The sequence below is a fragment of the Podarcis filfolensis genome (genome assembly GCF_964270895.1).
Source record: "Podarcis filfolensis genome assembly, chromosome: 2".
NCBI lineage: Eukaryota > Metazoa > Chordata > Lepidosauria > Squamata > Lacertidae > Podarcis > Podarcis filfolensis.
Window position 1 is genome coordinate 113,558,535 of NC_139605.1, and position 12,983 is coordinate 113,571,517.

At 48.5% G+C, this 12,983-nt stretch overlaps 1 protein-coding gene across 2 annotated transcripts in view; it reads left to right on the forward strand.

Moving 5' to 3' along the window:
- The window catches only part of ITGB7 (integrin subunit beta 7), a 50,303-nt gene extending 37,820 nt beyond the window's left edge, over positions 1-12,483 (forward strand). For both annotated transcript variants that reach the window (XM_083599226.1, XM_083599227.1), the window contains 9 exons: positions 2,353-2,448; positions 2,537-2,626; positions 6,007-6,150; positions 6,953-7,146; positions 7,807-8,024; positions 9,021-9,237; positions 9,404-9,609; positions 10,766-10,929; positions 12,199-12,483. In XM_083599226.1, coding sequence (XP_083455352.1) covers positions 2,353-2,448; positions 2,537-2,626; positions 6,007-6,150; positions 6,953-7,146; positions 7,807-8,024; positions 9,021-9,237; positions 9,404-9,609; positions 10,766-10,929; positions 12,199-12,264 — 1,395 coding nt within the window. In that variant the 3' untranslated portion in view covers positions 12,265-12,483. The remainder of the gene's footprint in view (positions 1-2,352; positions 2,449-2,536; positions 2,627-6,006; positions 6,151-6,952; positions 7,147-7,806; positions 8,025-9,020; positions 9,238-9,403; positions 9,610-10,765; positions 10,930-12,198) is intronic.
- Positions 12,484-12,983: the final 500 nt, after the last annotated feature.

The following is a 12,983-nucleotide window of genomic DNA, read 5'->3' on the forward strand; positions in this document are numbered from 1 at the left end:
TTGGTTACCTGTGGGTAGTCTCATGCTTCCATAATGGCACCCCACATTCCCCAAACAGTGCTAGCCAATGAAATGCAGAGAATCATGATGCTGCAGAAGAGTTAACTCCAACTACAGAGGGAGAGCTAGATGTTATGAGCAATTTTTGGTGGCAGGTGTGTTATGTAACATCACATCTTGTGTGGACATTGGGAGTAAATGTTGTGGAACAATTCCAAACTGGCTTATTCAGCATGAAGAATAGTCTTGTGAATGCCCTGTTTTGTGCGCTTTGAATAAAGTTGGCAGCTAGTGATTTAGAGTAGGGAGGAATGGCTTCTGTTCCTCCTCCTCCTCCTCCTCCTCCTCTTATTATTATGGTTACCAAAAGAATATTAAAAACACGATAAAACATCAAAACTTAAGAACTTCCCTAAACAGGATTGCCTTCAGATGTCTTCTAAAATTCAGATAGTTGTTTATTTACTTGACATTTCATGGGAGGGCATTCCACAGGGCGGGTGCCACCACCAAGAAGGTCCTCTGCCTGGTTCCCTGTAACCTCACTTCTCGCAATGAGGGAACTGCCAGAAGGCTCTCGGAGCTGAACCTCAGTGTCGGGGCTGAACGATGGGGCTGTAGACGGTCCCTCAGGTATACTGGGCCAAGCCCATTTAGAAACTGCCCCATAGTTAGCTCCATTGCTTGGCTCAGGCTCTCCAAGGCCTACCATCAAAGGCCCTTTCAATTGGAGGTGCCAAGGGCTGGATCTGGGACGTTCAGCCTGCAAAGCAGGAGCTAGGAGCCATTAGAGACACAATCTGGTGTTCTTAGCAGCACAGGAAACCCAAAATTTAGTTGAAATGGGCCACAGTTCAGTGGCAGAAGGTCTCAGGCTCAATCCCTGACATCTCCAGGTAGGGCTTGTCTGAACCCAGAGAGCTGCTGCCAGTCAGTGTAGACACTACTGAGGTGGACAGATCAACAGACCCTACCTGCCCACAGTCTCGCCAGAGTAGTTGCATGCTCTAGTTATCTCTTGCTTGGACTACTGCAATGCACTCCCCACCCCCCATGCTGTGGAGGATGGATGGCGGCTAACAGATTGAGGTTGAATCCTGACAAGACAGAAGTACTGTTTTTGGGGGACAGGAGGCAGGCAGGTGTGGAGGATTCCCTGGTCCTGAATGGGGTAACTGTGCCCCTGAAGGACCAGGTGCGCAGCCTGGGAGTCATTTTGGACTCACAGCTGTCCATGGAGGCACAGGTCAAATCTGTGTCCAGGGCAGCTGTTTACCAGCTCCATCTGGTACGTAGGCTGAGACCCTATCTGCCTGCGGACTGTCTCGCCAGAGTGGTGCATGCTCTGGTTATCTCCCGCTTGAACTACTGCAATGCACTCTACGTGGGGCTACCTTTGAAGGTGACTCGGAAACTACAACTAATCCAGAATGCGGCAGCTAGACTGGTGACTGGGGGTGGCCGCCGAGACCATATAACACCGGTCTTGAAAGACCTACATTGGCTCCCAGTACGTTTCCGAGCACAATTCAAAGTGTTGGTGCTGACCTTTAAAGCCCTAAACGGCCTCGGTTCAGTATACCTGAAGGAGCGTCTCCACCTCCATCGCAGACACTGAGGTCCAGCGCCGAGGGCCTTCTGGCAGTTCCCTCCCAGCGAGAAGCCAAGTTACAGGGAACCAGGCAGAGGGCCTTCTCGGTAGTGGCACCCGCCCTGTGGAACGCCCTCCCACCAGATGTCAAAGAGAAAAATAACTACCTGACATTCAGAAGACATCTGAAGGCAGCCCTGTTCAGGGAAGTTTTTAATGTGTGACATCTTAGTGTATTTTTGGTCTTTGTGGAAGCCGCTCAGAGTGGCTCTGGAAACCCAGCCAGATAGGCGGGGTATAATTACTATTATTATTATTATTAATTATTTATTATTATTATATAACAGTCTGACTCTGTACAAGATCACATCCAGTGTCCCAACGGCCTGAAAGTCAAGATCTTGGCTTAAATAATTTGAAGTGGCTAATGACATAAATTCATACAGTATATTTTTTCAGCATTTATACCAAGGTTTATGGAATCTGTGGCCCTCTAGGTGTTACTGAACTCCCAACTCCCATTGGTTCCAGCCAACATGACCACTCCTGGGAGCTGGGAGTTGTAGTCCACCTGACATCTGATGGGACACAGGTTAGCCACTCTTGGTTTAGATCTTTTTGATCTGAAGTACAGAGAGTCAAGGCGTCCAGATTCTAACCTCCACCTCCGGCAAGAGAGGTAAATGTAGAGTGGGGGAAGAGAGGAAAATCGTAAGTGGAGACTCCTTTGAACGTGACCCCATTCTCTTGTCTCTTTGCAGGACTACCCCTCAGTTGCGCACTTGGCCGAGGTGCTGTCTGAATCTAACATCCAGGCCATATTTGCCGTGACTGGGCCCAGGCTTTCTATGTATGAGGTGAGTGCTGCACCGGAAGGCAGAGGAGTAGGGGAAACCTGAGGGGTGTTTGTGTGCCGCTCACTCTGACTTTTCCCTTTCCCCTCAGGAACTGAGCAGGCTCATTCCCAAGTCTGTGGTTGGGGAACTGATGGAGGATTCCAGCAACGTGGTGCAGCTCATCGCAGACGCCTACAGTGTGAGGCTGAGTATGGGTAGCAAGGGGCAGAGCCTCTTGGGGAGGGCAAAACAGGCCCACAGGAGCCCCCTGGAATAGAGCCAAGCCCAAAGGGGGAATGGACATTCTGTGATTTACCGTATTTTTCACTCCACAAGACGCACCCGACCATAAGACGCACCTAGTTTTTAGAGGAGGAAAACAAGAAGAAGAAAACATTCTGAACGAAACACTGGATGTATGATTTTTGTGGTGCAGGCTGTAGCCATGGACATGCTATGTGATCTGACGGTGAATTTGGGGTGACCCAATGCAAAAATCCTGAGGATCCATGGGCTTTTACCTCCGCCCTCCCAGGCAGCCTCCTTTATCTCAAGTGTCCCTTATCTCCCTCCCCAATTGCTTGCCGATCAGCTGCTTCCTTCCAATACCCACTTCCTTCTTTCAAAAAACAAAAAAAAGCAAGCATGATCTGCTTTTCGCCCCTGGGCAATTCGGCTCCAGGGACCACGCATTCGCTCCATAAGACGCACAGACATTTCCTCTTACTTTTTAGGAAGAAAAAAGTGTGTCTTATGGAGCGAAAAATATGGTAATTATATTTTCAAGGTGGACACCACCACCACCGGAGCCATGTTAGCCTGTTGCAGCAAATGAAGGTTCACATTTTCAATATGAAAAGCATGTCCCATCTAGATTTTTATTTATATTTATTTATTATAAGGTGGTGTACGTAGTTCTCCCAACCCCCCATTTTATCCTCACAACAACCCTGTGAAGTAGGCTAGGCTGTGAGAAAGTGGTTTGGTTTGCACCTCAAGGTAAGCCAAGGTATGGCTTACTGTGACTGCCTGAACGTTCTGGCTTCCAGTGATGAACTTGCACACACTTTTCTCCTCAGTGGACCTTTTAGTTCAGTGTTAGGATAGAAGCTAAGCCAAGGTTTGGCTTAGTGTATTATCTAAACCTGGGGTCATGGTTAAGGTCTCTCCAACCTTAGCCATGGCCTGAACCAACAGGACACACCCTTGTGACTGAGGAGAAACATGGAAAACCAAACCATGGCTTAGCTAACACATCACACTGACCAGGGAGGAGCAAACCAGGAGGGAGTTCATGCTAAGCCATGATTTGGCATAGCTGTGAACACAGCCAGAGTCCCAGATTCACCCAGTGAGCTTCATGGCAGTGTTGGGTTTTGATTCCTGGTCTCCCAGATCCTAGTCCAACTCACCACACTGTATATAGGGCAAGGAAGACCTTTTCATCTAGGGGAGATTAGCTAGTGATCCTGAACGCAATTCTTCCTGGCCTGGCTTGCTTGCTTGCTTAGTTACCTTGAGCCACCTGTGGGTCCACATTGATGCTACAGTATGTCTGAAGTTAAGCGAAGGTGGACCTGGTGACTGCCTGCATGAAGACTGCTGGGGAACCGCATGCAATCTGCTGGAACTTTGCTCAGATAAAGGTTCCATGAGTCACCTTCTGTGGCACTGCAAACTGCCTGGATGGGAAGCCAGCTGTAAGTCTCTCAGAGCTTCTCTGGCCAAGAACAGGATACAAGTGAATAAGGGACGTGGGTGGCGCTGTGGTCTAAACCACTGAGCCTCTTGGGCTTGCCGATCAGAAGGTTGGCAGTTCGAATCCCCGTGACGGGGTGAGCTCGTTGCTCTGTCCCAGCTCCTGCAAACCTAGCAGTTCATAAAGCATGCCAGTGTAAGTAGATAAATAGGTACTGCTGTTGTGGCGAGCTAAACGGTGTTTCTGTCACAGTGTTCCATTGTCCCAGAAGCGGATAATAATAATAATATTAATAATAATAATATCAATAAATAAATAAATTTAAAAAATTATTTATACCCCGCCCATCTGGCTGGGTTTCCCCAGCCACTCTGGGCGGCTTCCTACAAAATATTAAAATACAGTACAGTGGCACCTCTGGTTACGTACTTAATTCGTTCCGGCGATCCGTTCTTAACCTGAAACTGTTCTTAACCTGAAGCACCACTTTAGCTAATGGGGCCTCCCGCTGCTGCCATGCCGCCGCCGCGCAATTTCTGTTCTCATTCTGAAGCAAAGTTCTTAACCCGAGGTAATATTTCTGGGTTAGCAGAGTCTGTAACCTGAAGCGTATGTAACCTGAGGTACCACTGTAGTCTGTTAAACATTAAAAGCTTCCCTAAACAGGGCTGCCTTCAGATGTCTTCTAAGTGTCTGGTAGTTGTTTTTCTCATCTGGTGGGAGGGCGTTCTACAGGGCGGGTGCCACATGACCCGGAAAGCTGTCTGGACAAAAGGCGGCTCCCTCGGCCTGAAAGTGAGATGAGCACCACAACCCCATAGTCACCGTTGACTAGACTTAATCGTCCAGGGGTCCTTTTTACGGCCTCGGCCCAGTATACCTGAAGGAGCGTCTCCACCCCCATCGTTCTGCCCGGACGCTGAGGTCCAGCGCCGAGGGCCTTCTGGCGGTTCCCTCATTGCGAGAAGCAAAGCTACAGGGAACCAGGCAGAGGGCCTTCTCGGTAGTGGCACCCGCCCTGTGGAACACCCTCCCATCAGATGTCAAAGCGATAAATAACTACCTGACATTCAGAAGACATCTTAAGGCAGCCCTGTTCAGGGAAGTTTTTAATGTATGATATTTTAGTGTATTTTTGGTTTCTATGGAAGCCGCCCAGAGTGGCTGGGGAAACCCAGCCAGATGGGCGGGGTACAAATAATAAATTATTATTATTATTATTATTATTATTATTATTATTATTATTATTATTATTACAAGTGAATAGAACAAGAAAGCACTTCTGTTCTGTTCTGTACCAGATTTGCTGATTCTGCCCTCTGCTGGCGATGGACGCTAGGTAACATCCAGCTAAGACTGTAGACACATTTGGAACGTACACACTATCTCTCAGAATCCTGGGAACTGTAATTTGCCTCTCGGAGCTATAGTTCCCAGCACCCCTAACAAACTACAGTTCCCAGTATTCTTCAGATGTATGGTGTGTACTGCGAATGCTTAAATTATGCATAGAGGAGACACTGAAATAAATGGATGAAAGTCTATTGGCTGCAATGGGTCTACTCCTATGACTAGTATTGGATATCACCCACTGGTCTGAGGATTCATGAGTCCTGGAAGAGACTATGAATGTAATAGTGAGCTAGAATACTATTAAGTTCAAAGTGCATTACTTACCCCAATATGATTTACAACAACCCTGTAAAGTTGTCCAGCATTATCCCACCCCGAGTGCCGAGAGTCAGCAAATGACTGGGTTGGGGCGTGAATCATGGATCTTTGGATCTTCAGCTCAGCAACTGGTGCTACAGTGTCAGAAGGCAGACACAGACACTCGCCCAAAGTCTAGGATCACGTTCTCATGGCCGGTCTCCCCACAGAGCCTCTCATCCACCGTGAACTTGGTGCACTCTTCAGACCTTGCTCCTGGCATCGCCATTGCTTACGACTCGCACTGTGGCGACTCGGAAACATCTGGGCGCACGCAGGGTGGGGAATGCCTAGGCGTACGCGTCAACCAGCAGGTGAGCACTTAGATCAGGGGTGGTGAACCCAATCTAGGCCTACGTGTCCCTTGGAACTCCCCCAAGGCCACACCCCCTTTATAGCCTGAGTGTTCTTGAACTCTGACGAGTCCTCTTGCTTCTCTGTATGGAGTATAGTGTGTGTGTGGAGAAACAAGCCTACTGTAGAAAGGTAAAATTTGTAATAGTTACCTGCCCATTTTTAGCCACCACTGTCATGTGGTCCTTGGATGGTTGTCCAGAAGGGAGAGTGGCCCCTCAGGCAGAAAAGCCCTCCCCACTCCTGGCCTATTAAGTCAGTGCTTTCTATTTGTTCCAAGGCATCAGGGTTGGCTCAGTTGGAGCAAAACAGGGAGGAAGGAACAGAGACATCTAGAACGGGGGGGGGGGGGGGGAGAGAGAGAGAGAGCAGTAATGATGTTTAGAACAGGGAGGAAGGAACAGTAGAGGCATCTAGAACAGGTAGGGAGGAACAGTAAAGATGTTTAGAACAGGGAGGAAGGAACAGTAGAGGCATCTAGAACAGGAAGGGAACAGTAGAGATGTGTAGAACAGGTTTTATAGTTACAGGTCCTATTCTGTTTCCACTAATTGACATGGAGCAGGGCAGGGGAAGCCAAGGCTCTCCAGATGTTCCACCCCCCTCTCCGACCATTGGCCCTATTACTGACTGGTGGCTGATGCCAGGGAAAGCTCAGCAGCACCTGGAGGGCCACAGCTTCTCCGCCCCTGGCTTAGAGTAATATGGATGGCAATGGCGGCGGTCGCTCTTTCCTTATCTCAGTTGCTCCCCCTCCCACAGGTGGAATTCTCAGTACGGATAAAGGCCACCGCCTGCCTGCCTGGTCCCCAGAAGGTGGTGCTCCGAGTTCTAGGAGTGGGTGAGGAGGTGCATATAGAAGTGGCGACACTCTGCGACTGCCAGTGCGGAGATACGCAGCCCTATGCGCCTCACTGTTCTGGCGGCCGTGGCAACCTCACCTGTGGCATCTGCAGGTATTATTAATTAATTAAAAGTTTGAGGAAACGTGACCCCCATCTCTCCATGTGTGTAGACACACATGCTCCTAGATAACAGAGATTAAGATTGCAGCCTTAATTATATATTGTGGAAATGAATCCTTTCTTCTGAATCTATTACCAGTTGTGCCCCCGGATTCTAGTATTATATACTGAAGGGGAAAATGATTACTCCGTCTCCAATCTACCCCACTGATAACTTTAGAAAACCCGACCCGGTCCCATTTCCCCCACTATCCCCAAATCAGTTGTTTCTTTTCCACTCCGGATTAGAAAAGGCCCAAACGTCCCTGCATTTCCTCTAAACCCCATGATCGTTTGGGTTGCTGCTTTAGGGCGAGACGGCAGCTAGGATTCAGTCGCGGCTGATGCCCTTTGTCGCGCTGGTACAGGGAATCCCAAATGGTAGGGGAAGCCAGGGCCAGAGAGAGGCAACACTGCAGCCACAGAGCTTTCTGGACTGTTTGAAAAATAAAGAGAAGGCAGGCAGTTGGGGCTGGCTGAGGGCAGGCAAGCTGGTGGGGCAGAGGCCTATTTGCTGGGCTTCTTGGGTTGGGAGGAGAAAAAACCAGGCTCAGTGGACCTGATGAGTCTGGTTCAGCAACTGTGACCCATGTGCTGTCTTTGCTCTTGTAGCTGCCAGGAGGGCCATGTCGGCCGGCTGTGTGAGTGCAAGCCAGAGGAGCTGGTGGACGCAGAAGCCACATGCCGGGATGCGAACGACACGGGCCCAGTGTGCAGTGGCAAGGGCCAGTGTGTGTGCGGGAAGTGCCAGTGCAATGCCCAGGCGAGCGGACCCCTCTGCAAGTGTGACGATGCTGGCTGCGAGAGGCACAACGGGCAGCTCTGTGGAGGTAAAAACCTTCTAATGGTAGGGCTGCCGCCGTTTTCTTTTAACCTGGCAGATGTTGGGCAACGCAGTCATTAGTGGCACCAGTGGGGATGCTGGTGGCTTTACTGTAGCCCGAGTGGGTATTTCCATAGGTTTTAAGGAGGAAAGCAGGCTCCTAATGTTGCCTCCAAATTGTCAGTACAGTGGTACCTCGGGTTACATACGCTTCAGGTTACAGACTCCGCTAACCCAGAAATAGTGCTTCAGGTTAAGAACTTTGCTTCAGGATGAGAACAGAAATCGTGCTCCGGCGGCGCGGCAGCAGCAGGAGGCCCCATTAGCTAAAGTGGTGCTTCAGGTTAAGAACAGTTTCAGGTTAAGTACGGACCTCCGGAACGAATTAAGTACTTAACCCGAGGTACCACTGTATTTGGGGGGTGGGGGGGCGGGGAGAGGAGGGATTGAAGCACACACTGGAAATTCAGATTTGTGCAGTTGAAGGTGGTTAAAGTGCTTCTGTCAACTTCATGCAACAAATCCCCTTTTAAAATAAGCAAGGCTTTTTGCAGATAAGGAAATGATTAACACACCAGCTAATAAGGATGAAATGTTCATTTGCCCTGCAAGCAAAAACAGAATGAATGCTCAATTAAGACCAAACATAGTCTAACCTTGGAATAAGTTTTGTGTAAACCAAACAAGGTGAATGCTCAGCAAACAGTCCCCTGGAGGAGTCCAAATACTCTTAGGGGTGTGTTTATAAACTGCAATGCAGGAAAAGCACAGTACTGAGCACAGAATCCAGCTTTTGAAGACTCTCATGATTTCATTTAAGAAGAGCAACTTTCTAGCCTGCATGCTTACAAAGGGGGACCTCCAAGTGTGAGGGCAGCCAATGCCCACTGGCATCTCAAAAGGCAGAAAGGTTGCTGAATAAGAAATATATAGATGTGGGTGGAATGGGATGTTTGTGAAGGAACTCTGTAATGCCGACAGACATCTCTCTTTGTACCGGTAGGCAACGGGCAATGCAGATGTGGCAACTGTGAGTGCCATCAGAACTATACTGGCAGTGCGTGCCAGTGCAGCCTGGAGACCAGTGGATGCACACAGGAGGGCGTTGTATGCAGCGGTCACGGGCATTGTGCCTGCAACAGATGCCATTGTGACGCTGGCTGGTTTGACAGTCACTGCAGCCGCTGTGCTGACTGCCAGACACCCTGTGAGGAGCACAGGTGAGATTCTGACGTGGCCTCTGCAACTATGGCCAAACCGAGCATGGAGCACAGCTTGCAACTGCCAGTGTGTCTTCCTCCCGCTTTTCCAGACCATTGTAGAAAGGGTGTCCTTAGTTAGAAGCACGGGCAAAAAATGCTCACGGCTGCTCTTGTGTGTTGGCAGGAATTGTGCGGAGTGCAGGGCCTTTGGAACTGGGCTGCTGCGGGAGACTTGTAGCGCATCCTGCAACCAGACGGTGAATGTGGTGCCGGCCTCCGCCACTGATGAAAGATGGTGCCAGACCAAAGCAGAAGATGGCAGCCTCCTCATCTACCTCATTGTGAGGGACAAGGAGGGCGCCATCACGCTGACGGTGAATGGCAAAGAAGGTAAGTGGGCACAGGAAAGAAGGGCAGGAAAGCCTTTGTTGAAGGAAGGCGCTATTGCAGGAAGTTGCCCTGTTTCTGGGCAACTCATAGGGGCATCGGGTTGGTCCCTGTGACAACAGGACTAGGTGAGTCTCTGGCCTGATGTGACAAGGCTCTTCTTGTGTTCTTAAGGCCAGACTATTTTGACATCTGTGACAGAAGGCATGTTGAACTACAGCAGGCAGAAATTTCAGTGGCACCGGATTCTTCTGGAGCCTAAGTTGTAACTCAGGCTGTATGCGACTTGATGTCATCCGTTGATCCCCTTCCAAGGGTGACTCACAGCTGTCCATGGAGGCGCAGGTTAATTCTGTGTCCAGGGCAGCTGTCTACCAGCTCCATCTGGTATGCCGGCTGAGACCCTACTGGCCTGTGCCCTCTGCCACCTGAGTGGTACATGCTGTGGTTATCTCTTGACTGGACTACTGCCATGTGCTCCACGTGGGGCTACCTTTGAAGGTGACTCGGAAACTACAACTAATCCAGAATGAGGCTGTCAGACTGGTCACTGAGAGTGGCCGCCGAGACCACATAACACTGGTCCTGAAAGACCTACATTGGCTCCCGTATGTTTCCGGGCACAATTCAAAGTGCTGACCTTTAAAGCCCCAAATTGTTTCGGCCCTGTATACCTGAAGGAGCGTCTCCAGCCCCATCGTTCAGCTCGGACTGAGATTCACTGAGATTCAGCTCCGAGGGCCTTCTGGCAGTTCCCTCACTGCAAGAAGTGGTTACAGGGAACCAGGCAGAGGGCCTTCTTGGTGGTGGCACCCGCCTTGTGGAACACCCTCCCATGAGATGTCAAGGAAATAAACAACTATCTGACTTTTAGAAAACATCTGAAGGCAACCCTGTTTAGGGAAGTTCTTAATGTTTGATGTTTCATCATGTTTTTAATATTCTGTTGGGAGCCACCCAGAGTGGTTGAGGCAACCCAGACAGATGGGCGGCATATAAATAATAAATGATTATTATTGTTACAATAACTGTTAGCAGAGTATGTGTGCATGACGGTAGCAGGAGAAGGGAGTAAGTCCAATAAATAAATGAGGAAGGGGCACTTGCTTCTCAGAACTCAGCTGCAGATCCTCATAGCTCCTTTCTTCTAAACTGCCAGGTAACACAACCAAGAAGACATTCAAGCTGGTACTGAGCTCAGTGCTGGGCCTGGTGTTACCTGGGCTGTTCCTCATAATAGTCTATCGCATCGTCTTGGAGATCTATGACCGGAGGGAGTTCAAGCGTTTTGAAAAGGAGAGGAAGCACGCCAAGTGGAACGAGGTCAGTGCTCCTTCCTTCCCTACCTGAAGGCTGCAGTTAGTTCATGTCAGCCTCACTCTGATCCCACCTGCTCCTTATCCCAGCCAGGGAATTTCTCAGCCCTGACTGGGCTGCTGTTTCCTGGAACAGAAGTTACGTTCATTCTGTAAAAGGGATGGTGGGGCCACAACAGTGGAGTATTTACAGCAAGCCCAAAGCTGGAAGGCTAAACGCTCTATGCAGAAAGGGGCAAGTTAGGCACATGTGACGAGTCCGATTTTTAACCTCCCCGCTTCCTTGACTACTGTTTAGATGAGCAGACGTCAACTTCTTCAAAGTTGAGACCCAACTTTTCGCCCAACCATGTTCATAACTTCATTCAGCGTATATCCATGTCGCTGAGACCCACCTTAGCTCAGGCTGTGACCAAAGCAGCAGCTGGACCTGGTCATCATGTAATGAACCTAGATGCATTTTATTGTTGTTCCAAAAAATGTTAACAGAAAATGATGGAAACCCCTTTCAACCACATAAAGTGTCCCACCGTAGGAAGCTACCTTGTAATGTTGGCTCATCCATGATGTTGGATTGAAAATAAGTGGCATTAGCAACAAAGTTAACAAGAGATTGCAAAATTGAATTGATAATGGATGAAAATATAGAGTTATAATATGTTAAGATAAACGAAAGAGGGTAAGGATTTGCTGATTTGATTACTTAAATGGGAATACAAAAAGGGGAGGTGTGAGGAGGCCAAGGAAATAAGATAATGAGTTAGGGTTACAAAAAATGGATTTGCTTTTATTCTTTTTTTTCATGTATTTTTCTAATTTTTTTTTGTATTTCTTTCTTTTTATATGACCTTTTTAAATTTATGTTTTTGTAAAACTTCAATAAATATCTTTAAAAAAAAGAAAAAAAGATGTAATGTTGGTTCATCCAACCCAGTGGTCAAGTGTTGACTGGCAGACTCTCCAGGGTTTCAGGGGAAAGTCTCTGGCCGCCCTACCTGCAGATCAAACCTGTGACCTTTTGGATGCAAAACAGATGCTCTACCACCTCAGCCATGGCCTTTTCCCAAATCAATTCCCCACTATTAGATAGTGTCAACCTGACTAAAAGACTCCACTACCCACAGCTTCACCCCTCCCCCAGTGTTATTTCAAGGCATATAAAACTATGGGAGGCTTAGCCCCCAAGGCGTGTGAGACACACACCTGGTTTGGGGATAGCAAATTCTGTAACAGGAAGTAAGAGGCATACAACTTTGTCTACTTGCCTCTTTTGTAGGTGAACAATCCACTATACCGGAGTGCCACCACCACAGTCATCAATCCCAAGTACAACGGTGACTGAGGATTGGCGAAAAGCCTTGAGCACTGTGCCAGCTGCTGGATTTGGACTATGGAGAAGCTGGGTTCGAATCCTCACTCAAAAACACAGGGATGTCTTCATCTCTTAGCTTGGGTCTATCTACCTCGCAGCATAATCCCAAGTAATAAAATTTAAACTTTTTTCCAGGGGGCGGGAGGGAAGGGAACTGGATGCAATTTCATAATAAAACTGGTTAACGAATTCTTTTCGCAAGATGTGCTTTACTTAGAGATTCCTAGTTCTGCCATTCCCTCCCCCCAGATGGGTGCAGCACTAATGGAAAACAAATCAGAAAGGAGGGGCTACAGTTATCTTTTATGCAAGTAGCCATTTGGGTTCAGGAATGTTAGTTGGCCCAGTGGCAGGAGCCACTTCTTCCCATCTCCAGTGACCCAAATTATATAGCCCATATATAAATGAAGTCAGCGGAAGGCACTGAGGAACCCAGTGGGCAACAGTTGTAGCTCACTAGTCAAACATAGGCTCTGCATGCAAAACAGTCCCAAATTCATTCTCCAGCTATGGCTTGGAACCCTGGAAAGAGAGTGTTTAGAGAATACCAACCTTGGTTGGCAAGGCAACTTCATAGAGAAGTAGTTTGTGTATTTCAGCTCTTTGGTCACTCTCGATAGTTTGGTGGATTGTGGGTAACTGGCCATTGACGGGATAATGAACTGAATCTTTGGCAGAGTTCAGATGGA